The following is a 24,672-nucleotide window of genomic DNA, read 5'->3' as shown; positions in this document are numbered from 1 at the left end:
TCAACATAGTCCATATCCCTCAGCTACTTACAATCCAGATTCTGCTTGTGTTAGAATATGAACTAGTCGAGAAATTATGAGCTGGGCACAGTGGTGCATGACTGTAAATCCAGCATTTGAAAGCTGAAATGGGAAGGTCATGAATGTGAGGACACCCTGGGATGTGTTGAAAGAGCCTGCTTTAAAAGTAATTGCTAAAAAAAAAAAGTATATGGCTTAACTAAAGTTATTTATAATTGTAAACTTATATCTAATTATCTTTACATTTATATGCATAATTACATATATAGTTATAAAATTATAAATAATTATATATATTAGATATGTCTTATATAAAATGCTTTTATAAAAAGTTGACATGAATGCTTATATATAGATGTGAATATTTTATCCTCACCTTTCTTCCATTAAGTACTATAAGACTATTCAAAAATATAAAAGCAAAACAACTTCAGCTTATCCAGCCCAGACCTGCCAAATGATCTTCCTGCTCGCTGACACTGAAGTACCCAATTCAGGCAATGTGCTACATTATCTAAAACTCACACCATCTCTAGACCTTCTGCTTCATCTCCCTACTTTTAATATTATCTCCTTCTTCTCTCTGCTCATTAGCTCCTAATATGGCCCAACAAAGTACACCAATCACTTTATCAAGTCCCATTAGAAAAGCTGACCTAATAGGGGTTCCTGGTCCTTGGGACAAAACCACACACTAGCCCTATGTCATGTTATCCACAGAACCTAGAATCAGACTGGACACAGAGAAAATGCTCAACCAACACTTGCTCATGTAAAAGCAATATTTAAAAGTACCCTGCATTTGTGTGTCACTGGCTCAAGCCTGCAATCCTAGCTACTTGGGAGGCTGACATTGAGAGGATTGTGCTTTGAAGCCAAACCAGGAAAATATTTTGCAAGACCATGTCTCCAAAATAACCTCAGCAAAATGGACTAAAAGTGTGGCTAAAATGGTAAAATGCCTGCTTTGTAAACATGAAGCCTTCGTTTCAAACCCCAGTTTCACAAAAAAAAAAAAAAAAATGTATCTTGTACCTGCACCGAAAAGGTTCACTTAAACTTCCTGTTATACTCACAAAGATTTGCCTCCACCTAGGGGTCCCATGATAGCATTGAGGCCAGGCTTCATGATCCCACTGTAAACACAAAAGGATACTGATTTACTGTTCCACTTTAAATGAGTTCTATCAATTTAGAGTCTATACTGAATATATTCAGTGCAGGTTGATGAAATTGTGCACAGAAACAAGTGCGAACTATTAAAGAAAAAAATATTTGGGGAATAGAAGTGTAGCATACAAAGAACGTCAATCACTGGTATCTATAAGAAAAATGGTGTAGATCCCTCCTAATTCCTTTTACTTATTTCAACACCACATACCCTTTTTGGAAAATGATACATTCAACCTTCGTTGGCCTTTGAAATAAAAGATTCTCATGAAGAATCTCCATTGCAATCGGCCTTTTAACCCAGTGTCAAGTACAGAACTGCTTGTTACTAATGCCTGATGATCAGTATCTCCAAATCTCTCACTTGCTACCTAGTCAAGTTCTACACAATTAATTAATCACTGGTTCATAGGATATCAGTAGTAGTTGTTCACTAATAAAATCTAATCAGAGCAAAAATAAGCACAGTATTTTTGTGGTACTGAGGTTTGAACTCAGGGCCTACACCTTGAGTCACTCCACCAGTCCTTTCTTGTGTATGTGTGTTAAGGATTTTTTTCAAGATAGGGTCTCTGGAACTCTTTGCCTGGACTGGTATCAAACCACAATCCCCCTGATCTCTGCCTCCTGAGTAGCAAGGATTACAGTCATGATCCACTGATGCCTAGCTCATGGTAAGTAGAAATCCAAAGGCTTGAATGAAGCACTCCAAGGAATAGGAAAGGATTACCACTGTTTAGCACTCAAGAAAAGAAAATCTCCATTTATGAAATCAAAACACACAGCCTTAAGACAGATCATTTCCTTCAAGTGTCTAATAAGCATCCTGGAAAAATGCTCAACTTAGCATTAGGACATCCCCCAAGTAGTGAGCAATATTTAAGGATGTACAGGCATAGTACGGACACCATATTTCAGCAAACTAAATATATGAGTGAAGGTGATGAATGTTCTGAAAGTACAGGAAAGAGGAACATAGTTATGGGAATGTTACCTGTGCTGAGATCCAAGAAGACAAAACACTTTGAAGCCTATTCTAAAGGTTATAGGTGGGATGGTTAAGTAGAAGAACTGGAAAAAAGGAGAATTAAGAGCAGGACCAGCGCAGTTGCATATGGATGATAAAATAGAGGCCTGACTTCACTTCACCTGTCCAAAATATTGGTCTCTGTGCAGTCTCTCTTTACAATTGGTAAAAAGACCAAAATGGCTTCCACAGTGAAAACTGAGTTTAATCCAATTGGGAGGTCAAAGCTTCCTGCTATTTTCTTCTCAGACAGTGATGCACAGAAAGGTCCATCTGTGATTACATAATTATCAGGAGTGAAAAACTTCTTGGAGCACTTACATCTCCATGAGGTCAAGAAGACCTCAGCATTTACTGCCTATTGTACCTCAGTTAACACAATTATACAATGGTTGGTAGGGACTGAGGTGAAATGTTCCTATCACTTTGCTCATTAACTGAGGTACCTCTCACTGAACCATGACAAAAATACAATGAGAATTTTGCAAACCTGGAGTAAGCAGTAACACAGAAGAATCTAATTCTTTTCAAGAATTTTCCTGTAATACAAAGATTGTGATAGAGCAGATGCCTAGCCTGTGTGACATTCTGGGGTCAATCCCCAGCACTCCAAAAAAATCCCACTAACTTGGAAAAGTCTCATAGAGCATCTATCTGTGTCTCTAGATTCATCTTCTGTATTCATAGTTACCTAATAATTGCTTTCCAAATGACCAGAAACAAGCCTATTACTGAGGCTTTATTTCCAGAACACCTTTTTAGGTTTTCTGTCCAAGAAATTAAAATATAAGAAACCTAGGATGATTTGACCAGATCACATCAGGCCCATGTGTTGGCCTGCATTGACACTAAACCTGGCATTATTGTTTTAAAAATGCTGCACCACAAATACAAGTGTTCTAATGTGGAGTAAGGGCTAACTCCCCTCCAATCACTCAACACAATTACTAGTGTCTGCTATATACATATAAGACACTCCTGTAGAACATGGGAAAGAGACGAAGACAACACAAGCAGATAAAAAATGAAAAATCAAAGTTGTAGCCTCTTAGAGCTCACATTCTGCTCCAGGGCCCAGCACTCTGTAGCCTGTCACCTGTTACCTGTTTTCAAAAACAATGTGATTGGAACAGTCAGGATTCTTGGTTCATAGAGTGTTTGTAATAGCTTTCGTGCTACAAAAGGGCCATGATATATGGCCCAAAAGCTGAAAATATTTACAATCTGGTCCTTTACAGGAACATTCTTATCTACGGTCCACAGTTCCCTGGTCTCCTCACCCTACCCTACCCCTTCTATAATCATTCACATCCCTTCCCCATTCATATCAATTGCTTTACAGCACTCAGATACAGAAGTTCTCCTTCACTGTATTATAAAACATCTCTATCACCAACTGTGACACAGTGACCACTGCTAATTTCTTCTCTCACCTATTACATGCTGCACAATGAACACTGAATACATGGAACAAAACGTACCCAAACAATCCATGTCATTTCTATTACTTTTGATTGGATAATGGCCAACCCTTTGGTCTTATTTTATTTACAGACACAGGAAAGGCAGGCCATTCTTGGAGCTGGCTCATCTCCCTTCACTTCCTCAACCCTCCAATTCATGGCTAAGATCTTCTGTTGTATCTTTTACTCTTTCACAGTAGAATGACACAGTGAAAGTGCTCTAGTTTTCTGAATTTCCCTTTGAAAATCAAGGTTTTTAAGAACACAGGATTTACTTGGGTCACTAACAACTTGCATAACACCAAGCACCTAGTGGCCATTTGAATTTGTTGAGTAAATGAATTTCTACATTTTTGTAAATGAGAATTATTATTAAGAAAACAAAAATGTTTCTAATAAAAAAATGTACCTAAGAAACAACAACTTACTGAAAAAGAAATATTCTAACTAGCGAGAACACTTACGTATATTTCTATCCATTTTCCATATTCAAATGTGTGAATCATTTCTGTTAGACTTCCCCTTCCCTTCTCAGTAGGAAGGTGATGGAAGTTCTAGATAGTATCCAAGAACATGGGCTGCAAAGTGGGCTACAAAGAAGAGTGGAGACTAGGCAGATGCTTATATTAGGGAATATGAAATTTGACTGGGAAGTCAGTAAGTATATTAAGAATAATGACGGTCAGGTTTTTCAGTCTTTTATTAGTGTATATAAATTGTATAAAACAATGGGTTTATTGTGACATTTTCACACATGCATAAAACATACTTTGTTTGAAATGGTTAAAAGACTTAGCCAGAGGAAAGCCATTAATCAGGTGTCTGGAGGGAAGCCATTAATCAGGTGCCCCCTTAGCTTAAAAGCTGAAGGGGGTTCATGAAAGGTCTGATTCCCATAGAGACGAGGAAAAAAGATGGAGCCAAAGCAGGATACAGATAAATGGTTGTGTTGATTGTGTTCACTTATGCTTTGCAATGGCAACTAATAGCCATTGTTTCACTTCTGTACCTGGGCTAGCTTGCTTAGCAACGGTTGTCAACTAACAACCATTGTTTCGCATCTGTACCTGGGCTACCTTGCTTCTCAACAATTGTCAAACAGGACATGGTTTTTGCCTTTATAAACCCTGCTAACAGTCAGAATGGGGCTGCTCTGAGATCCAATGACCTGTTGGTCAGGGCAGTCACCAGCTGGCTAATAAAGACTCTCCTTTAAAGTCTTTCTTGGGTGGTCGTGCCTCATTCTGACTCATAACATGTTCGTATTCCCCTCCCATTACCCTCTCTCATCTCTCTCCCTGATCCTCTTCTTCTTCCTGAATACTCCCATTCCATTTTCACTTTCTTTCCCCTGGATTCCATATACAAGAGAAAATATGCAGTTCTTGACTTTCTGAGTCAGGCTTATTTTGCTTGGCATGATGATCTCCAGTTCCACCCATTTTCCTACAAATGCCATGATTTTGTGCCTCATTAGGGCTCATAATGCTCCATGGTGTGTGTGTACATTTTCTCTAACCATTCATGCATTCACAGGCTCCTAGGCTTCTCTAGTATAGGTTGATGCTGATTCCTTTGGAGGAATCAGCTATTCCAAAAATGATATAGCTGGACCTCACAGTAGGCCTATTTTATGGTTTTGAGGATCCTCCATACTGTTTTCCATTGTGGCTATACTAATTAACATTCCCACCAACAGTGTATAAGGGTTATTTTTGCTCTCATATCCTCTCCAGCATTTGTTATTTTCTTTTTCTTGATAATAGCCATTCTGACTAAGGTGAGATAGACTTTCAGTGTCATTTTTATGTGCATTTCCCTAATAACCTAAGATGTCAAACATTTCCATTTCATTAATGGCCATTTTTACTTCTTCTTTTGACACTGTCTGCTCAGCTCATTTGCCCGCTTACTGATTAGAGTATTCTTTTAAGGTTTAATGTTTTGAGTTCTTTGTATATTCTGGATAGTAATCCCATGTGGGATGAATAACTCCCAAAGGATTTTTCCATTTATAGGCTATCTCTGTTGTTTCCTTTGCTGTGCAGAAGTCTTTTAATTTAGTGCATCCCATTTGTCCATTCTTGCTATTATTTCTAGAGTTATTGGGGTCCTTTTCAGAAAGTCATGCCAACACCTTAAAGTGTTTCCCATATATTTCCTTCTAGTAATTTTAAAGTGTCAGGTATTAAATTAATGTTTTTGATCCATTTTGAATTCATGTTTATAAAGAGTGAGAGATGGAGATCTATAGTGTTCTACAATGAGTCTGGTTTTGGAAATTATGCTGAAAATCAAAAGGCTATAGCTGTATGTATATAATTCTGGGTCCTCTGTTCCATTCTATCTGTTTACATGCCTGTGTTTGTGCCAGTGACATGCTGTTTTTGTTACTATGATTCTGTAGTATTTCCAAACCAAGTATTGGAATAATTCCAGCATTTATCTTTTTGTTCTGGATTGTTTGGGCTATGGGGATCATTTTGATTCCATATGAATTTTATGATTGTGTTTTTTTAGTTCTGTAAAGAATACCATTGGAGTTTTTGATAGGGATTGTACTGAATCTGTAGATCATTTTCAATAATATAGCAATAGCACAATTTTAATTCTGCCAATTCATAGACATGAGACATCTTCCCATCTTCTAGGGTTTTCTTTAATTTCTTTCTTCAACAGTTTATAGTTTCCTTTGGCAAGTCTTTCAACTGTTTGCTTAGGTTTAATTCTAAGTATTTTTAATCTATTATGAATGAATTACTTTCCTGATTCCTTCCTTAGGTTGCTGATTATTGGTACACAGAAATTTCTTATTTTTGATGTATTGATTTTGTATTCTGCTACTTTACTGAAAGTGTAGAGATATAAGAGATTTCTGCCTGTGTCTTTAGGATATTGTAAATATATTACCATATCTGCAAATAGGGATAATTTGACATCTTCTCTTTCTGATTTATATCCCTTGTATTTCTTTCTCTTATTTTATTGCTCTGGTTAAAAATTCAAGCACTATATTGAATTACAGTGATGAAAAAGAACACTGAACAAAGTCACTGATCATTTTTAAATTTGGACTTTTGAATTGTTTGTCTGCCATTTCACCACCATTGAATTCAGTCATTGAAGAGCTGAGAACATCTGGAGAAGTCATATTGCCTTGCTTTTTCATATTTCTTATGTTTCTATGTTGTGAATTGCACCTCTGCTTGGATAAATATATTTCCCACTTTTAATTGAGGCTCTTCTTTGTGAGCAGGCTGCTCTTGAGGTCTCATTAATAAATATAGCTCAGGGAAGAGAAAAAAATGGCAGTAACAACACAAAAACAAGCTAGATACCTATAATACAATGGAAAAAATATAAAAAATTACCTCCCACACTAAAGAAACAAAGGAGGATGGAGCTCACTTTGAAAGTTCTCCCACTAACCAAATCAAGAACCATAAGAGTATCAAGATAAACAGGAATCATGCATTGCTAAGGAAAGCTACTGAATAAAATATGAGGCCATGAGTCTATATAATAAATGAAGAAGAGACAATGAATGAAGTTACTTCCTCTTAGTAGAAAGAAAATTATGAGATGATAAAAATGGAAAGGCACCCTTTCCCAGCTACCCCTGTGGTAGCTAACTCAGACAAGTGTTGTCAATGGAGGCCAAAGCTGGTAAGAGGAAGTTTAATGAGGAACAGAATTCTAGATTAATATCAGAGTGCCTCCCCCCTTATAATACTTATCAAGCACAAAGAGGAAAATGGTAACATTATGGTGCAATTTTCAGACAGGAACATGGCCACATGATCATTTTGACATCACCTGCAGTGGGTTAGCACCTGAAATTCCAGAATGTATGCAAGTGAAAGGACGTAGTGTTCTGGCTAGTCAAATATGGGAGTGTGCACGTATCAAAAGTGTCTGTCCCAGAAAATTCATCAGTGCATATTCTATTTCACAGATTGGAAAACAACCTGTGAGGATATAATTATATCTCCAAGATCAAAAAGCAGTAAATCATCCAGCCAGGCCTCTTTCCACCAAATTACCAGACTTAACCAGGAAAACCTCAATGACACATTCATTGTTCAGAATCCCAAACAAAGGTCGATGCACATGGTACAACCATTTTTAGAAAGCTTGGCAGCTTCTGTGAAGTAAAACATACATCTACCAAATGATTCAATCAGTTCACTCATACTTTTAGCCAAAAGAAATGAAAGTGTGTATCTGTTTATCTACAAATGTTCACAGCTGCTGACTAGTAATAGGAAAACCTGTGAAGTTCACTGCAGGTGAATAAAGTCATCTATTTAGTTCATAAACATACTTAATATTTGATAGCATTTCTTTCTCAGCTGTTTTCTTCTTGTCACTGGAGGTTATTCCTGGGAGGTCATTGTTGTTTTCTTCTGATAATGTCGTCTCACAGACATGACAGCTCAGGGAAAAACAAGTCTCACTAAAGAATAAACAAGTGAGAATTAGGAGAAAATCAGACATCATTAACTATGTAAACCAGCAAGCCTCTAAAACAAATAAGGAAAAAAAAGAACGCATGGTATTCAAAGCAACCAGAAAAGAACACAACAACAAAGATACAGGAATTAGCACATACTTTTCAATAATAACCCTAAATATAAATGATCTTAACTTTCCAGTTAGAAGATGTAGATCATATGACCAGATTACAACACAAATGTTTTCTATCTGCAAAGCAACTCAACTACAGGCAAAGATAAACACAGACTAAAAGTGAAAAGATGGAAAATGATATTCCAATCAAATGGGATCTAAATGCAAGCAGGAATAACTATACGCAAATCTGATGAAGCAGACATCAAGCCAAAATTAGTCAGAAAAGATGAAAATGTATGAAAATGCACCGGGAATTGTACCATTAATATACACTAAAAAATGGGTTGTTTTTATCACTTTTGTGAAGCCCGTCATTGCATCAAGACCTTAGTTTTAACACAGTCAGAATTTGCTTAAGCAAAATTTTAGTTTTTAAATGATCACTTTATAAACCTGGTTTAAACCTGGTTTATAACTCTAGTTAGATAAACAACTATTATTTTGCATTATTTTACTATGTTTGACATCCTATATGTCTGTGACTAAACATGTGTACACATCTGAGGGCTGAATCTGCTGTGTATCTAAGCTTTGTCTAACTTGTACAAGTTTGTAGAGTTGACAGTATATGACTTTCATATATGACTTTCATATATGCAATATAACCAATTAATACTCTCTTGTATACAGTACTTATTGTATCTAGATGTGAAACCTACAAAAGAGTCAATGAAATGGTCAGCATTTCTTCTATTTGTATTTGGTACCATTCAGATGGAAAAACCCTTGCCATTTGAACAGTCCTGCCATTTAAATCTTGATCAGACCTGTTGCACCCTAAGCATTTTATTATTGTATATATGAGTTGCCCATGCTCATCAGGTAATTAGTCTACTTGTGGTCATTAGCACTGTCTCCTGAACTTGTAAGAGATCTAAGGCTGTCCTTTGATGATTTCCAATGCTATAAATCTATGTAGGCTTGTTAAAAGCACACTTGTCCTGCAGAGGCACAGATTCTCAACTTTACACTAAAAGTAAAAGCTAAGTTAATAGATACAAAGGGCTTCTGTGTAGCTGTCATGCTGATTTACACTGGCTTGTTTAGTGTATTTGTGTTTCCCACTGTACAAGCTTCTAAAGTACAAAGTGTAGGCGAACACTTTATGTAGTGGTTATCCTCCCAACTAAAAATTGTTAGTAGTTACAGCTTTTCTCTTACTTCTGTTTGTGTATGCCTAGTTGACTATCATTTTTGAGCAAATAAATTCTAAAATACTTTGCCTTTTATATGTAAGATGGAAGCTGTTGAGAAGCTCTAATGAATTTAAGTAAGTGGAGTAGGTAAAGAATACTTTGGAAAGGGGGTATCTACAATGACCCTTTCTTTGTAGGACAGTGGCTTCAGAGGGAGATCATAGGTCTGTTACTTTCTTGAGTCTTTCTTTTACCCTTTCAGGATAATTTAAAGGACTCAATGCAGGTGAATTACTTAAACTACCTGGGCCTAAGAACTAATTCCCAGGCAAAGCCTGCTCTAAATGATTCCAAAGCCTTACATGTAAATAACCACGAAAACTTCTGAAGAGCCAGCAAGCTTTGCCCTTTGTTTTCATTAAACAGTGAGGTTTATCCATCCCTCTGCATTAAGGTACACAGCATGCAGCTTCACTAAGAGCATAGCACCCTTCAGGCTGCCCATGTCAGTTCTAGTGTGCTCCCTCATCACAACTTGCACTCGAGGTTGCATTTTATTGTCCATTTATCAAACTTACTTCAAATGCTTCACAGATGCTTACTAGCTATAAATGCAAAGATCACTTTTGCACATGTGTGTATTGTAATCTATCTTGATGCAAAAGAATGTCTTTCCTAAGGGAACACCTGTATAATGCCTAAGGTATAGAAGAAAGATGTCTAATAAACATTTCTGACAATGAATCTGTATGTTTTTCTGAAAAGGAGTGAGCTCTTAACATTTCTACTAATACTCAAGAAAGTAAAACAAGGCAACAATACAGATACATAAATTTTTAAGCAGGTAGATTCATCTTTTTTATCTTATACTTTTCTGTACTTGAACTTTTTCAATATTACTTTTAACAAATATTGCAATAACTTGATTAATTCTTTAAGTTAATTATTAAAATTCAACTATCCACAGGCATCAATCCATGCAAAGTCCCCTAGACAAATTTCATACCATGGGAATAACAAAAATAGACTTGTTTATCCCCTTACAATACTAATGTCAACAAATTTCTCCTCCTCCTGTAGTAACTTCCATGTACAGTAGGCTTTATCCATCCAATATCAACTACACTGGTCCTCACAGGTTTGGAGAAAAGCAAGTTGTCCCTTACCAGGTGGCCCACAACACACTACCATGTCTGGGTCTCTGACATCACATCATTTTCTGAAAACCACTCCAAGTGGTGCATTTTTTTTTTTTTTGCTCTCACTCTCAGATGACTGAGGGGTCCTTGAGTCACTTCCTTTCAAATGTGTGCTGTTTTCTCACGAAATGTACACACAACACCCACCGCCCGCTCCCCCTATACTCAGCCTTGTTTACTCACCTGATTTAGTGAATGGAGCTCCAGGTAAGTAGGGCTGAGAACTCAATGCATGTGCTCAGAGACAGGGCAGTGACTATGACTGACACAGGATAACATATGGGCTTGGCACAAAGGCCTCAGGCCGTGGGCTCTACTCAGTGACATGGAGCTTCTGTGCAATGCTCCTGATAGAAAAAGCTTCCTCACAAAGGCTCTGGCTCTATTCCAGTCTGCAAGGCGCACTCTGTGCTGCGCAGTGGGGACTCTGTCTGTGGGACCCTGTCTGTGGGACCCTGGGGACACCTACACTGATGTGCGTCCTGGTCTGCTGCACACCACAGGCAACAGAGCTAGGGTAGCATGGCCTGGGCACCTGGGGGGGTGGTTGCAGGAACTGTGGGGACTGCAGAGATTGGCGGTTGAGGGGCTGTGGGGGGGCAGACAGAGGGCAGTGGAGGCCGTGCGGCCAGGGCACCAGGTGGGGACTGTGGCATTCCAGAAACTCCCTTCTTTTTTTTTTTTTTTTTTTTTTGCTCTGATTTTTTTTTTTTTCATTTTTCTTTTATTATTCATATGTGCATACAAGGCTTGGTTCATTTCTCCCCCCTGCCCCCACCCCCTCCCTTACCACCCACTCTGCCCCCTCCCGCTCCCCCCCCTCAATACCCAGCAGAAACTATTTTGCCCTTATCTCTAATTTTGTTGTAGAGAGAGTATAAGCAATAATAGGAAGGAACAAGGGGTTTTGATGGTTGAGATAAGGATAGCTATACAGGGCAGAAACTCCCTTCTTTAGCTTTTATAACTCTCTCTCTTCCTATCGTATTCTTTTTTTTTCTGGCAGTACTGGGATTTGAACTCTTGGTCTCATCATTGCTATGCAGGCACTCTTACTGCTTGAGACACTCCAACAGATTGTGCCTCTCTTCCTGTGTTCTTCTTTGTCCTATTCACTTTTGTGGTTTTCTTCTTTTGGAAACATAATTAGACAATGTGTTTTGTACAATTGTGTGCTCAGCTTTCTCTTTAGGTGACCTTTTCCGTGAAGCTTCCACTTATACTCTTGAGATTCTTAAGTCCCTCTGCCCAGATGCAGTCCTCTCTCACAGCCACATGCTTTATGCCACCTCTACTGGACATCTGCAATGGAATATCTCACAGGCATCTCTCTTCCACTAGTGTTAAGCCTGTCTCATCATCCCACCCATCCAAACGTGCTGCGGTCATGCTCTCTAGCTGGATGGACAATACCATCACCTGCATGGATGTCTCACCCAAAACCTAGGTGGCACCCAAAAGACTGGGGTCTTTTTCATCTACCAGGATAGAAATCATGAATAGACAAGGAGAAGCTCTTCTAGACCCTTGGTTCTTTTTGTAGTCAACTATCCACAAGTAGTAAGCCACTCAACAATTGCATTGATTTGGATCTTAAGATCTCATTGATTTTGACTTCATATATTGCCTTATATTAAATATTTTCTGCCTGTCAAACCAGGCACTGTTGGTCACACTTGCAATCCTAGACACTTAGGAGGATGAGATTAGAAAGCTTGGCAGCTCCTGTGAAGTAAAACATACACCTAACAAGTGATCCAATCAGTTCCTTCCTAGTTTTAGCCAAAAGAAATGAAAGTGTGCATCTGTTTATCTGTACAAATGTTCACAGCTGCTGACTAGTAGCAGGTAAAACCTATGAAGTTCACTGCAGGTAAATACACATGAACATATTTAATTCATGAACATACCTGATATATAATAGTATTTCTCTTCTTCTCCAACCAAGGCAAAAGTCATTCTTCTCTTTTACTCGGTAGGTAATGTTATGAAAACTTAACACTGCCTCTTTGGGAACTGTCTTCATGTCACTGAGGGTCGTCCCTGGGAGGTCACTGGTGTCTTCTTCTGGCAATGAGATCGAAACCTGGTAATTACTGGAATGCATCTGGAGAGTTTCTGCCTTTCTGTAGAGGGAAAAGCAATAGGCAGTTGATAGTCCAGAGAAATGAGCATGTAATAGATAACAGTAAATTTAAAGAAAGTTTTCACTTAAGTTGCACCGCAATGAGCAGATTCCTTTCCAAGGGACAGTACACTTCCCTGTGACAAGAACAGCTTCAGAACCTATAATGGGAGACAGACACAACTCTGAATACCTGTATTCAAATTAGATATCACATTCCTAAGAAATAAGTGGGCTCTAACTAGTAAATAGTATGTGGAAATTACTCAAAACTCAGTGAGAAAAAAAAGAATGGCTGAGAGTTAGATGGGCCTGACTTGAAAAGTATACTATGATAGGACTTAGGTTCAGGGCAGATTACATCATCACTATCATATTCCTTGCATTTTCTTAGATTTTTCAAGTGTAATATACTGTTATTACCAAGAGGCACTTTTCAGCCAAGCAGTCAAGGACAAGAGAATTTTCTCCAAATTGCTAACTCCAGACTTTGTTCTCTGGTTGTTATGCTTCTTAGATCAGGTAAGAAGTAAGCTATGAACTTGTTTGCAATGCAGGAAGATTTAAAATGAAATATGAAGATGATAAAGTAAATCAAACAAATAGTTAACTCAGGACCTTGTGCTTGTGAGGACTTGAGCCATGTGTCTAGCCATCAAATCAATACTTAAGCAGCTGAAATCTTAAAAGCAAAAAACACAATATCAAGGTTATAAACAAGGTTTAAAATTTTTTCATGAAACAAATTGTAAAACTTCTTAAAAAGAGTTAGTCAAACAATGAAAAGGAACCCTGGAATCTCTAAGCTTTGAGATCCCAGAAGAGTTATGCCCTGCTTATTTCATCAAACCCAAAATGGACCAGCCACTACCTAATCAAGGTGATCTGTTCAGACTTTGCAAGAAGACAGTTAAATCCACCCTCAAGGATAAAACGTCAGCCAAAATTTTAATCAAGATTTTCCAGTCATGCCAGAAAACATGACCTAAATTTCCAAAAGTGAGAACATATAAACAGACCCACAGGTAATTCAAACTAGAGTTATCAAGCATTGACATTAAAACAACAAATTACCATACTCATAAAAAGGGACTGGAGGCATGACTCAAGTGGTAAAGCACCTGTGTAGCAAGCACAAGACCGAGTTCAAATTCCAATATTGCTGAGAGAGAGAGAAAGAGAATTTTCAAGAAAATAAATGACAAGATAATTACCAAAGAACCAGAATCTATGGAAAACAACCATAATTGAGAATTAACAGATGAGTTTACCATCTGTTTAAGAAAGATAATTAGCAAACTGTAAGAATAACACATAGAAAACATCCAGAATAAACGTTCTGAATGATGAAAATTATCACCATGGAAAGAAGAGAAAAGTTCAGCATGACACAAAAGTGCATAAGGATCTAGGGGACATGAGGGAAAAGGTCAGGCATAGCTACACCTGGAGACTTGTGACAGGAGTAGTCACAGAACAGGATCGGTATTTAAAGAAACACTGGCCTAGTTGGGGAGTGGTACCATGTATGTTTAGAATCCATTGAGCCCAGGGTTCTAAATCCATTAAAAAAAAGGGAGAAAAACAGGAGCGGGAGGAGGACAAAGAGGTGAAGGAGGTAGAGATGAAGGAGAAGGGGGAGGTGGAGCAGGAGAAGGAGGAGAAAGAAAGAAAGAAAGGATGGAGGAGGGAAGAAAGGAAGAAAAGAGGCTTCTTTTTTTTTAATGGTACTGGGGCTTAAACTCAGAGCCTCATGCTTGCTAGGTAGGCACGCTATCACTTGAGCCACTCCACCAGCCCAGAAAAAAGGAATGCTGCCCGATTATATTCCAAAACTGATGAAGGTTTAAAGTCACATATTAAGAAGTGCTAGGAATACAAAGCAAAATAAAAATAAGAAAATCACATGCAGGCATGTCATAGCAAAACCTCAAATTAATCTCTGAATAATTGTTTCTATTTCTGAAAACTTAGCATTTGCAATACTCTATTCATTTTGAAATTGGAAGAGTAAGAAATTTTTTAAAGATTTATACCTAGGAAATTAAAGCTGAATTTTAATCTGTGATCCCAGGGAATGTTAGCAATTAGCCAAAATTCTATTCCCCTGAAGCAGTGAAAGAAAAGGCACAATTCTTTTACTTTAAAAACTTTGTAAGCCATCTCCCTATATCTGCAGAAAGCAAAATAGTCCATGTTAAACACTAGCCATCACTTCTGCTGCCACCCCTATATGATATTCAGCCTCTGGGGATGCTTTTCCGACCTTCTCCCAAGACTTACTAAAAGAATCAAATAACATGTTGACTTAACTTTAAATAGTTATTGACTCAGGATGGAGATGAACTTTTGCAGTTTTCCACTAATAGAAGGCCATAAACAGAACTCAAATAATCAAGAAAAATCACTCATGCCTATAGAAATCAAAGGCTAGGACTTATTAAACACAGAAACAATGTCAGAAGTCTGTGGGTAAAGTTTGTCTTCCCTGTGAATGGGCTAAGTGTGCAACTCATATGTCTGATGAGGGATCTCACAACTTTTCTCAGAGAGGTGCAGGGACTTAGTAATTCACAACCAAAAGATTAGACAGGTGGGATCAAGGCACACCATCCAGTTGAAGCATGTTATACAAGAAAGGAAAGAAGGGAGGGAGGGAAAGCAAGCAAAGCAAAAGAAAACGGAAAGAAATTTTATTTCTAACACCAATATGGAAGAATGCAATATCCTAAAATGAAACAACAAATATAGTAAGGATTGCAAAACAAACAAACAAAAAAATACACCTGAGCATCACAGCAACTTCAAAGTAGCCAGTCTCTAGTGAATACAGCAAACTGGGTTTAGATTGATTGAAGAACACATCAATCTTCCCCTTTAGCCACCAGCTTTCTAGTCATATGTGCTGTTCTCACTGGAGTAGCACCATCATCTTCTAATGTAAAAAAAAAACTACTCACTCAGATCACAACTACATTTCCCTGTGACAAAAATCAACCTCCACTTTCATGCTATGTCCTGGTTTCCAGAGCACCGCAGATGCTAATAGAGTTTTTCTCACTGTGTCCCAACTCTCTGCAGAAGGTGAGTCTTAGGACTCTTAGATAAACAGTGGGTCTTAAATCCTTAGATAAAACCCCCAGCAGTCTTCAGAATCCACCTACCCCCAGAATCTTAATCAATTTGCAAAGTCCTTCAAATGAGATCATAGGACTTCTTTCCCCTTTTGAAGTTGTCCATTTCCCTTTCTTTGTTAACTGTTAAGCCAGGAAAGAACTTTTAGGGCTAGGCTTCTACATGGCTGGAGATGGATTGAGGAGGAGACCACATTAAAAGATTGGAAATGCATCCGCAAATATTTGCTCTTTTGTTTCGTTTTGCTTTGGTTTTTTTTGTTTGTTTGTTTGTTTTTTGTTTTCTTTTTAATTTCAACTAAGGCTCATTGGAGAAACTTAAAAACAACAACCATGTGGCTCATGGTTTTTTTAGGTGTCCTGGAACAAACATCCTCATTATAGCTAAATTCTCTTCCTACAGATGAATGAATCACCACTTTTTCTTTTGGACCCCAACCAGCATGCTGGGCAATGTGCCCCTGCTACATGTGATGTTTTTCTTTATGAATATGCAGAAGTTTCATCAATAAAATCTCCTGCTTTCTTTATTTGAGATGAGAGCACTACTTTGAAAATTGTCTCCAGTGTTCTCTTTACTTGCTGCCTGTAACAAACCTCTCCACAATCTCTCAGCTTCTAATAATACTTTTTGGCTTTGCCCTCAACAATGTTGGAACCCATGGTATTTAGTTATTTTCTCACTTCTTGCTGCATTTTACCTAGTGAGGCCACAATTTCAAGGTTTAAAAAGTGGAAAAAGTGTAGTCTATTATACCTACCTATTATATTAATAATTTTTATCCTAATAATCTGCATTAAAAACAATAGTTTTCTCTTTTTTCATTTTCCATACTTTTAATTGCATATTCCTGTTTAATGAGAGTACAAATGAAAACTGTACAAGGGCAAAAGTACCCAGGTAGATTCTGAGACCTCAAATGTTGATAGACATAACAGGAGACTCAGGTCAAGAGTTGAGCACACTTCCCTTACATTTTCTTTCTACAGATGATTCTGCTATATGGAGAGTTGCTCTCTGCCTCAAATATATACCTCCTTTAGCTATTTACTGAGATTACTACCAAGAGATCACAATGGACACAGGAATTAAAGGCCTGGAGTCACAAATCAGGTGATTGCCCATGTTCTTCAGGTAATTAGCCTACTTGTGGTCATTAGCACTGTCTCCTAAACTTGTAAGAGATCTAAGGCTATCCTTTGATGATTTCCAATGCTATAATTCTATGTAGGCTTGTTAAAAGCACACTTGTCCTACAGAGGCACAGATTCTCAACTTTACACTAAAAGTAAAAGCTAAGTTAATAGATACAAAGGGTCTCTGTGTAGCTGTGATACTGATTTACATTGGCTTCTTAAGTATATTTGTGTTCCCCACTGTACAAGCCTTCTAAAGTGCAAAGCATAGGTGAACACTTTATGTAGCGGATATCTTCGCAACTAAAAATTGTTAGTAGTAACAGCTTTTTTCTAACTTATGTTTGTATGTTCCTATTTGTATCAAGACCATCATCTTTGAAAAAACACATTCCCAAACACTTTGCCTTTTGTATGTAAGATGGAAACTGTTGAGAAACTCTTATGAATTTAAATGGAGTAGGTAAAGAATACTTTGGGAAAGGGGATGTCTACAATGACCCTTTCTTTGTAGGACAGTGATTTGTAAGCCTTCAGAGAGCCTTCAGAGGGAGAACACAAGGCCTATTACTTTCTAGTCTTCCTTTTAACCCTTTAGGATAATTTAAAGGACTTAATCAGGTGAACTACCTAAACTACCTAGGCCTAAGAACTAATTTGCAACCTGAGCCTGCTCTAAAAGGTTCCAAGGCCTTACATGTAAATGCCAGGAAAAGTTTCTGAAGAGTCAGCAAGTTTTGCCCTTTGTTTTCATTGAACTGTGGAGCTGATCCATCCCTCTGTATTAAGGCATCCAGCATGCAGCTTCACTAAGAGCAAAGGGCCCTTCAGCTGCTCATGTCAATTCTAGCGTGCTCCCTCATGGCAGCTTGCACTCCAGGTTGCATTTTATTGTTCATTTTTCAAACTTATGCTCACTTCAGATGCTTCATGTGTGCTTAATAACTATAAATGCAAAGCTCGCTTTTGCACATGTGTGTATTGTAATCTATCTTGATGCAAAAGAATGTCTTTCCTAAGGGAATGTCTGTATAATGCCTAAGGTCTAGAAGAAAGATGTCTAATAAACATTTCTGACAATGAATCTGCATTTTTTCTGAAAAGGAGTGAGTTCTCAACATTTCTACTAATACACAAGAAAGTAAAACAAGACAATACAGATACATAAATTTTTAAGCAGGTAGATTCATCTTTTTTATCTTGTTCTTTTCTGTATTTAAACTTTTTCAATATTACTTTTAATAAATATTGTAATAAATTGGTTAATTTTAAGTTAATTATTAAAGTTCAACTATCCAAAGGTAGTGAGCCACTCAAGGTCCCCTAGACAAATTTTATACCATGTGAATAAGAAAAAGAATAGACTCATGTATTCCCTTAAAGTCTGATGTCAACAAATTTCTCCTCCCCCTGTAGTAACTCCAGTGCTCAGTAAGTTTTATTCATCCAACATCAACTACACTGGTCCTCACAGGTTTGGAGAAAAACAGGGTGTCCCTTACCAGGTGGGCCACAGCACACTACCATGTCTGAGTCCCTGGCACTTCACTGTTTTCTGAAAAGCCACTCTGAGTTGTGCATTTGTATTTTGCACTTACTCTCAGATGAAACTGGGGGATGGGGGGATCTTCCAGTCACCTCCTTTCAGCTCACAAAATGCACACACGACACCCGCCGCCCTCCCCTGCCACACTCAGCGGGAGTTTACTCACTAAGTTTAATGAATCGCGCTCCAGGTAACCAAAGGCTGAGAACTCAGGATTCCTGTGCTCAGAGACAGGGCAGTGACTATGACTGACACAGGATGACCTATGGGCCTGGCGAACAGACCTCTAATCAGTGACATGGAGCTTCTGTGCAATGCTCCTGATAATGAGAGCTCCCCACAAAGGCCCTGGCGCCATTCCAGGCTGCTGGGCGCACTCTGTGCTGCGCGCTAGAGACTCTGCGGGACCCTGGGGACACCAGGCACAGCCGTGCTCCCTGGTCTGCTGTGCACCGCGGGCAGCGGAGCTGGAGATGCGTGGCCCGGGCACCTGGAAGGGGCTGCATGGCCTCCGGGACTGAGGGGACTGCATGAACTGCGGGAACGCGCTGCAAAGGCGGCGTGGGCGGCGCGCGTCGAGCTCCAAATACACACCTTGGGTTCAGCACCCAGAGCGCAGTGGCCGCCTTTTCCTCCCTTGTAGTTTCTGGTCGGACTGGGAGCAGAGTAGGGCGCCGCCTGAGTGGCTGAGATTAGCACCCAAAGGAGGAGAGGACTGTCCAGGAGCCCGCAAGTACAACCCCCCCCCCAATACCCTGTCTTTTACAGATGGGAAAAATGAGCAGAGAGAGAAAGGGTGGGGACGTGGGGAGGGGGCGGGCGAGGGGAGAAGTGGGGGACAGAGATGGTTGGATTTTTATTTCTTGGTTCATACAATTTTCTTTACATAGCAGATCATTTAAGAAATAACTTATCTGGTTATGAAGTTCACAGGTAACTAAATCCTATAAAATGAAGTAGGTGGTCTGCAGTGGTTGCTCAAACCTGTCACCCCAGGGCTAGGGAGGCTGGGGCTGGAGCAGGCAGGCCAGCCTGGGCTACATGGTGAGACCCTGCCTCAAAAAAAGATTAAAAAAAAAAAGAGGTTAAGAGGAATGGGGGATAACCCTAATTAGGCATGCATAATTAACAACCTGGAAGGAGAGTCACATGGTATGGTAGAAATTCACTAGAGTATGTAAAGTGTCATTACATCATAGGCCAAAAGGTAAAATGTTGAGAGTTCACCATTTTCAGTTTCAATATCCATGAAACTCTTCTGCTTAAGTAAACTCTTTATCAAAGTATGAAGCCATACAAAAACAGAAAATCTGACTAGACAATTTGATGGATGCTTACATTGCTTGCACACCTCTCTATCAGCAACAGAGATTTTTAAAAATAGCATTAGCAGTACCCCAGAAGCACCAGGGATGCTGGCTCATGCCAGTACTCCGAGCACACAAGTTCAAAGCTAGCCTAGGCTGCATAGTGAGATTATCTCTCAAAAAGTTAATAACAAAATACTCCAGAAACTTCCCTCAGTCACCCTCTTAGTCATTATCCCTTCCAAATGTTACCACTGTTTGACTCCTATTTTTTTATTCTGATTTTAGTTTTTATCTACTTTTCATTATTTTTAATTTTTATTGATTTTTATTATTTTTGTGATCTATGCAGTGCCTTGGGCATGCCTACACTCTACACTGAGCTACACCCCTAGCCTGTGAAGATTTTAATAGCTTTACTTCATGAACTTCCTTGTTGATTCTGCATCTTAAAAGTCCTCCCCAAGATCACTGGGGACCTCTTCATTGCACAATCCTCTGCACTCTTTTCCATCTCACGGGTGTTTGGTGCAGTGGCATTTGGCTTCCAGAAACTGCCTTCTTTCACTCCTTCTCTTCTTGTGTTCCTCTTTACCCTGTTCCCCTTCTTGGTTTCTTCTTTCGGAAACAGTTAAACAATGTAACAGGGTATTAGGCTTTCCCTTTAGATGGTCTTTTCCAGGAAATTTCAAGTAGTACTTCAACTAGTCCTTCTCTCTAGCTGCATCCCTCTCTCATAAACTAGATTTTGTGCCACATTCTACTGGACATCTGCAATGGAATATCTCACAGGCATCTCTTCCCCACCTGTCCTAAACCTGTCTCATCATCCCACCCATCCAAATGTGCTTCAGTCATGTTCTCTATCTCCACATGGATGTTTACCCAACACCTGAGTGACATCCAAAATTTAGCAATCAGTTGACTGGGGTCCTTTTTGTCTACTTGGATAGGAACCATGGGTAGACAAGGAGAAGCCCTTCCAGGCCCTTCGCTGTTTTTGTAATCACTTGCAGCCAGTAGTAACTGACAGTAGCAAGTGCAGCAGGTGGCACACTCTAATATTAATAGCTTTGCTCTGGCCCTGGGTTCCAGGACACTTCACCCTACTGCAATAAGCCCTACAGCTCTTGAGTCTTGAATGTGGGTATCCATAACCCTTGACAGCAAGTGTTACAAGTCTCTGGAACTCCTCCAGCCAATAGGGTCTGCAGTTTCCCTTCTCTCTGGCTTGATGCAGCCTTCTGACTTTCCTCAGCCTCAGCTCTGCGCCTTCTCACCTTTTCTCTACTTCTGCTGTCCTTCACTGTCTCTGCCACTTCTGTTCCCCATCGTGTTTACCTTGGCTGCTGTTCACTTCTGCCTTCCTGCCTCTGCCACTGCTTCAAGTTCTGCCATTGCCTTTTACCACTGCCTTTGTTGTCTTCTACTCCAGTTGCTCTGCTGCTATTGCTGCTGCTACTACCACCAGGGCAAGAGCTGCCTTGGCCACCAGCAGTGATGTTGTGTCTGCTTTTGCCCTGCTTGACCTGCAAAGCCACAACTGTCTTGGCTGCCTGTGTCAGCTCCATTGCTGCCACAGTCAGCTCTGCTCTCACTGCTGCTACTGCAGCCACAGTTACTGCCTCATCTGCCACTGTCTCTGCCTCTGTTTTCTTTGTGTTACCACTCAGCTGCTCTGCTCGTGATGAAAGGCAACATCAGACAAGAAATGATCACTCAAAAGAAGCCTTTATTAGGCCTAATATTGAAACACCAGTGGGTAACACAGGAGAGTGTCTTCCAGCTGCTCACAAGATGAGACAAACAGCCTGCTATAGAGCCAAAAAGGAGGTGTGGCAAGGGCTTCTGCACTAAGCATAGCAGTCCCTTCATGAAAAGGAAGGATTGTTCCCACCAATCACACACAGGCCCTCACATCACCAGTCATAGCAGCCCCTTATGCAAATAAAGGACTGTGCTTACACCAGTCAGAGGCCATCTGCTGGATCATCGGGGGAGTGTACCCCCTGGCCTGAGTAGAAAACAGCTGCAGGGTCATTTAGAGATTGCCAAGGCTTTTGGTGGCAAGAAGTCTAGTATAAGTTGTTTGGTGGGGCAATACCTTTAGAATCTGGAGACATGCTTCAGTAGAAAACTGTGATTGTCATGTAGCTTCCTCAAGGTGTCCAGGGAGTGTTCAAAGTAACTGGGTGCTGGCATCAGGGCAGTCTGGTTGTCTCTTGGCACAAGGAAAGGTCTAACAGTTAGTGGTCAACTATGGAATGAAATTGCTTTGGACCCCAAATAGCTTATTTAAGGGGAAAGTAAACATAAAACATTGTGCTGGCAAGAAAGGTTTATATTAATAGCTCTGCCCTTGTGACAGAGGTGGGGTCTTCCAATCTGTTTCACAAGAGGCTCTTAAAATCTGTCTTATTGCATGCATCATACTTCTCCCTATTTAAACAATTCCCCTATTTCTTCTGAGTATTCATTTTTTATTCATGTGACTGTTTTAGATCTAATTAAATTAAAAACAGATTTAGCCTCTTCCTCTAAGTTTGGCGAGTCATATTAGGGAGGTGGGTACCCTATTGGGAAGACTCCTCTGAAGCATGAAGCAAGAGTGGAGAACCAGTTAAATAAAGACAGAACTGCATGAGTGAAAGTTCTGAGGGATGAAATGCTCAAAAGATTTCAGAAGTTGAGAGAAGATAGTGACTAAATGGCACAAGAAGAGAGTACTATCAAATGAAGACAGAAAGTGGTCAGGCAAATCTGGTAGGCTGTGATAGGGCTTTGCACTTAAAGCTGGGGTTCTAAGTAGGAGAGTGATAAGCTTCATCTAACTTTTAAGATGACTCTGAATACAAAGTGGACCATGGGTTGTATGGGAACTAGTCTCCTTGTGCATGGATTTTCAAGACTCTTAGGCACTGCCTCCAGGCACTAGTGTTTCTGAATCTAAAATAATATGGCAAGTCTTCCATTAGACATGCTATAATCACCTCATTTCAACATGAACTTTAAAATATTTTAATTGTGGTTTAGCCTTTCACTCTATGGTCATTGCTTACTTGAATTGCCACCCCATATTAACACCCAGTACTTCTACCTCAGCAAGCCAACTATTGTTCTCCAAAAGGCATCCTGGTCAATACTATTCCCTTCCTGTTATCTAATTACTCCTGTTAAAGAAAGAACTAATTAACTGTATTTGTGAAGGAATGATATGGTAGACTTTATTCAAGACCATCACAATAGTATAGGAACCATGCCAACAGGGTCTTTCACTGGTGAGAGAGATTGGGCTCAATCTTGAATGACCATGGGCAAGTAGGAATTTTTGGCCAAGGAGCAGGTGGGGTGGGGGAGGTGCAGCAGATGAAAAATTATTAAGAGGAATCTTTGAATTCCTAACCTGACAGTATTCTTGCTGAAGAAAGGCCAGAGTGATCAGAAACCACCTGGGGGATGTCAACGATGAGGAACCTGGTCAGATGTGGAAGGTAATTATATTGAGGGTGGGGTTTGAACTTTTCTGCAAGTTGATGATAACCAAATCCATTCAGGGCTAGTAATGCTTCAGTTTATGTGTAGTACTTTGCATTTATATATGGCAACTAAAATAGTTTAGCAAATTTCTTTCCTGAAGCTGCATTTTATAAGGAAGTGCACAGGTAGGCCTAGGAGAAGCCTCAGAAGCCTGACTACAGTAAAGCTAAACAAAGAATCTGTCAACCTTCCTCCTTCCAGATCAGCTCAGGAGACAACTCCAGGGAAAACTTGATTGGCACTCACCTGAACTGGTGCTTTCTGGGCTGTGCTGCCACTTTGGGCCCACCTCTGTTATGCGTCCTCACACTGTACACAAGACTGGTTCATGCATTTGTCATCCTCGCAGGGAGGGAGGAGAGGATGCTGTCATGCACATTGCAGTGCTGGCTGGCACAGGGAGCTTCTCACTGATTGGTGACCCTTTTGCCATTTCTGTCTCTCTCTTGCTCACTAGTGCTTCTCATTCTCTGATACACAGAACTTTTCTGTAAGTTGATGACAACTAAATCCATTCAGGCCTACTAATGCTTCAGTTTACATGTAGTAATTTGCATTTATATATGGCATGTGTAGTTTATTGAGTGTCTTCAGAAATGCGTCCATATTTTATCTCCACCACATTCTGTGTGAATATGGTACAATGCAAAGCTAGCAAAGAAATTGTTTCCTGTGTAAAGTGACAGCTTTAACCTGTGAGATGAGATCTGGAATCTGAGACCAAGGCATCTTGATTTTATGATGGTTATATCTGGTTATTATTCTGTGGCTTTAATTTCTTCTTTTAATTTAACTTATTTTTTAAAATACAGTATTATTGTTTTACTGGGTGTACACTGTGACATTGACAAAAGTGTTTACAATACATCTTAGTTAAATTCAACCCTCCATCATTCTACTTCATCCCTTTTCCTCCCATTCCTAGAAGTTTCGACAGGTCTCATTTTTCCATTTTCATACATGAGTACGTAATATTTCTACCATATTAATCCTCCTTCACCCTTTCCTTATATCTTCCCTGTCCCACTGCTACCAACACACAGAGAGGACCTATTTTGCCTTCCTGTCCTTTGTTCTTGAAAAAAATACATTTTTGTTTGCTTAAACTATCTATACATGGAAGGGGAGGTAGCTCAAGCAATGTGTACACATGAGTAAATGCAAAACTGATAAAGCTTAAAAAAATCTATATGAGGTTTCAGTATGACATTTCCATGTATATATGTGTTATATCCCAA

General features: G+C 39.4%; 1 protein-coding gene across 1 annotated transcript in view; it reads right to left on the bottom strand.

The window, feature by feature from the left end:
* The window catches only part of LOC109674355 (broad substrate specificity ATP-binding cassette transporter ABCG2-like), a 55,431-nt gene extending 36,573 nt beyond the window's left edge, over positions 1-18,858 (bottom strand). Inside the window, exons 1-5 of the mRNA XM_074041778.1 lie at positions 18,757-18,858; positions 12,593-12,774; positions 12,392-12,393; positions 8,006-8,043; positions 1,098-1,157 (exon numbers count right to left, since the gene is read on the bottom strand). Coding sequence (XP_073897879.1) covers positions 1,098-1,157; positions 8,006-8,043; positions 12,392-12,393; positions 12,593-12,755 — 263 coding nt within the window. The 5' untranslated portion in view covers positions 12,756-12,774; positions 18,757-18,858. The remainder of the gene's footprint in view (positions 1-1,097; positions 1,158-8,005; positions 8,044-12,391; positions 12,394-12,592; positions 12,775-18,756) is intronic.
* Positions 18,859-24,672: the final 5,814 nt, after the last annotated feature.

The sequence above is a fragment of the Castor canadensis genome, chromosome 9 (genome assembly GCF_047511655.1).
Source record: "Castor canadensis chromosome 9, mCasCan1.hap1v2, whole genome shotgun sequence".
In the NCBI taxonomy this organism is placed as follows: Eukaryota; Metazoa; Chordata; class Mammalia; order Rodentia; family Castoridae; genus Castor; species Castor canadensis.
This window is presented reverse-complemented; position numbering and strand designations above follow the sequence as displayed.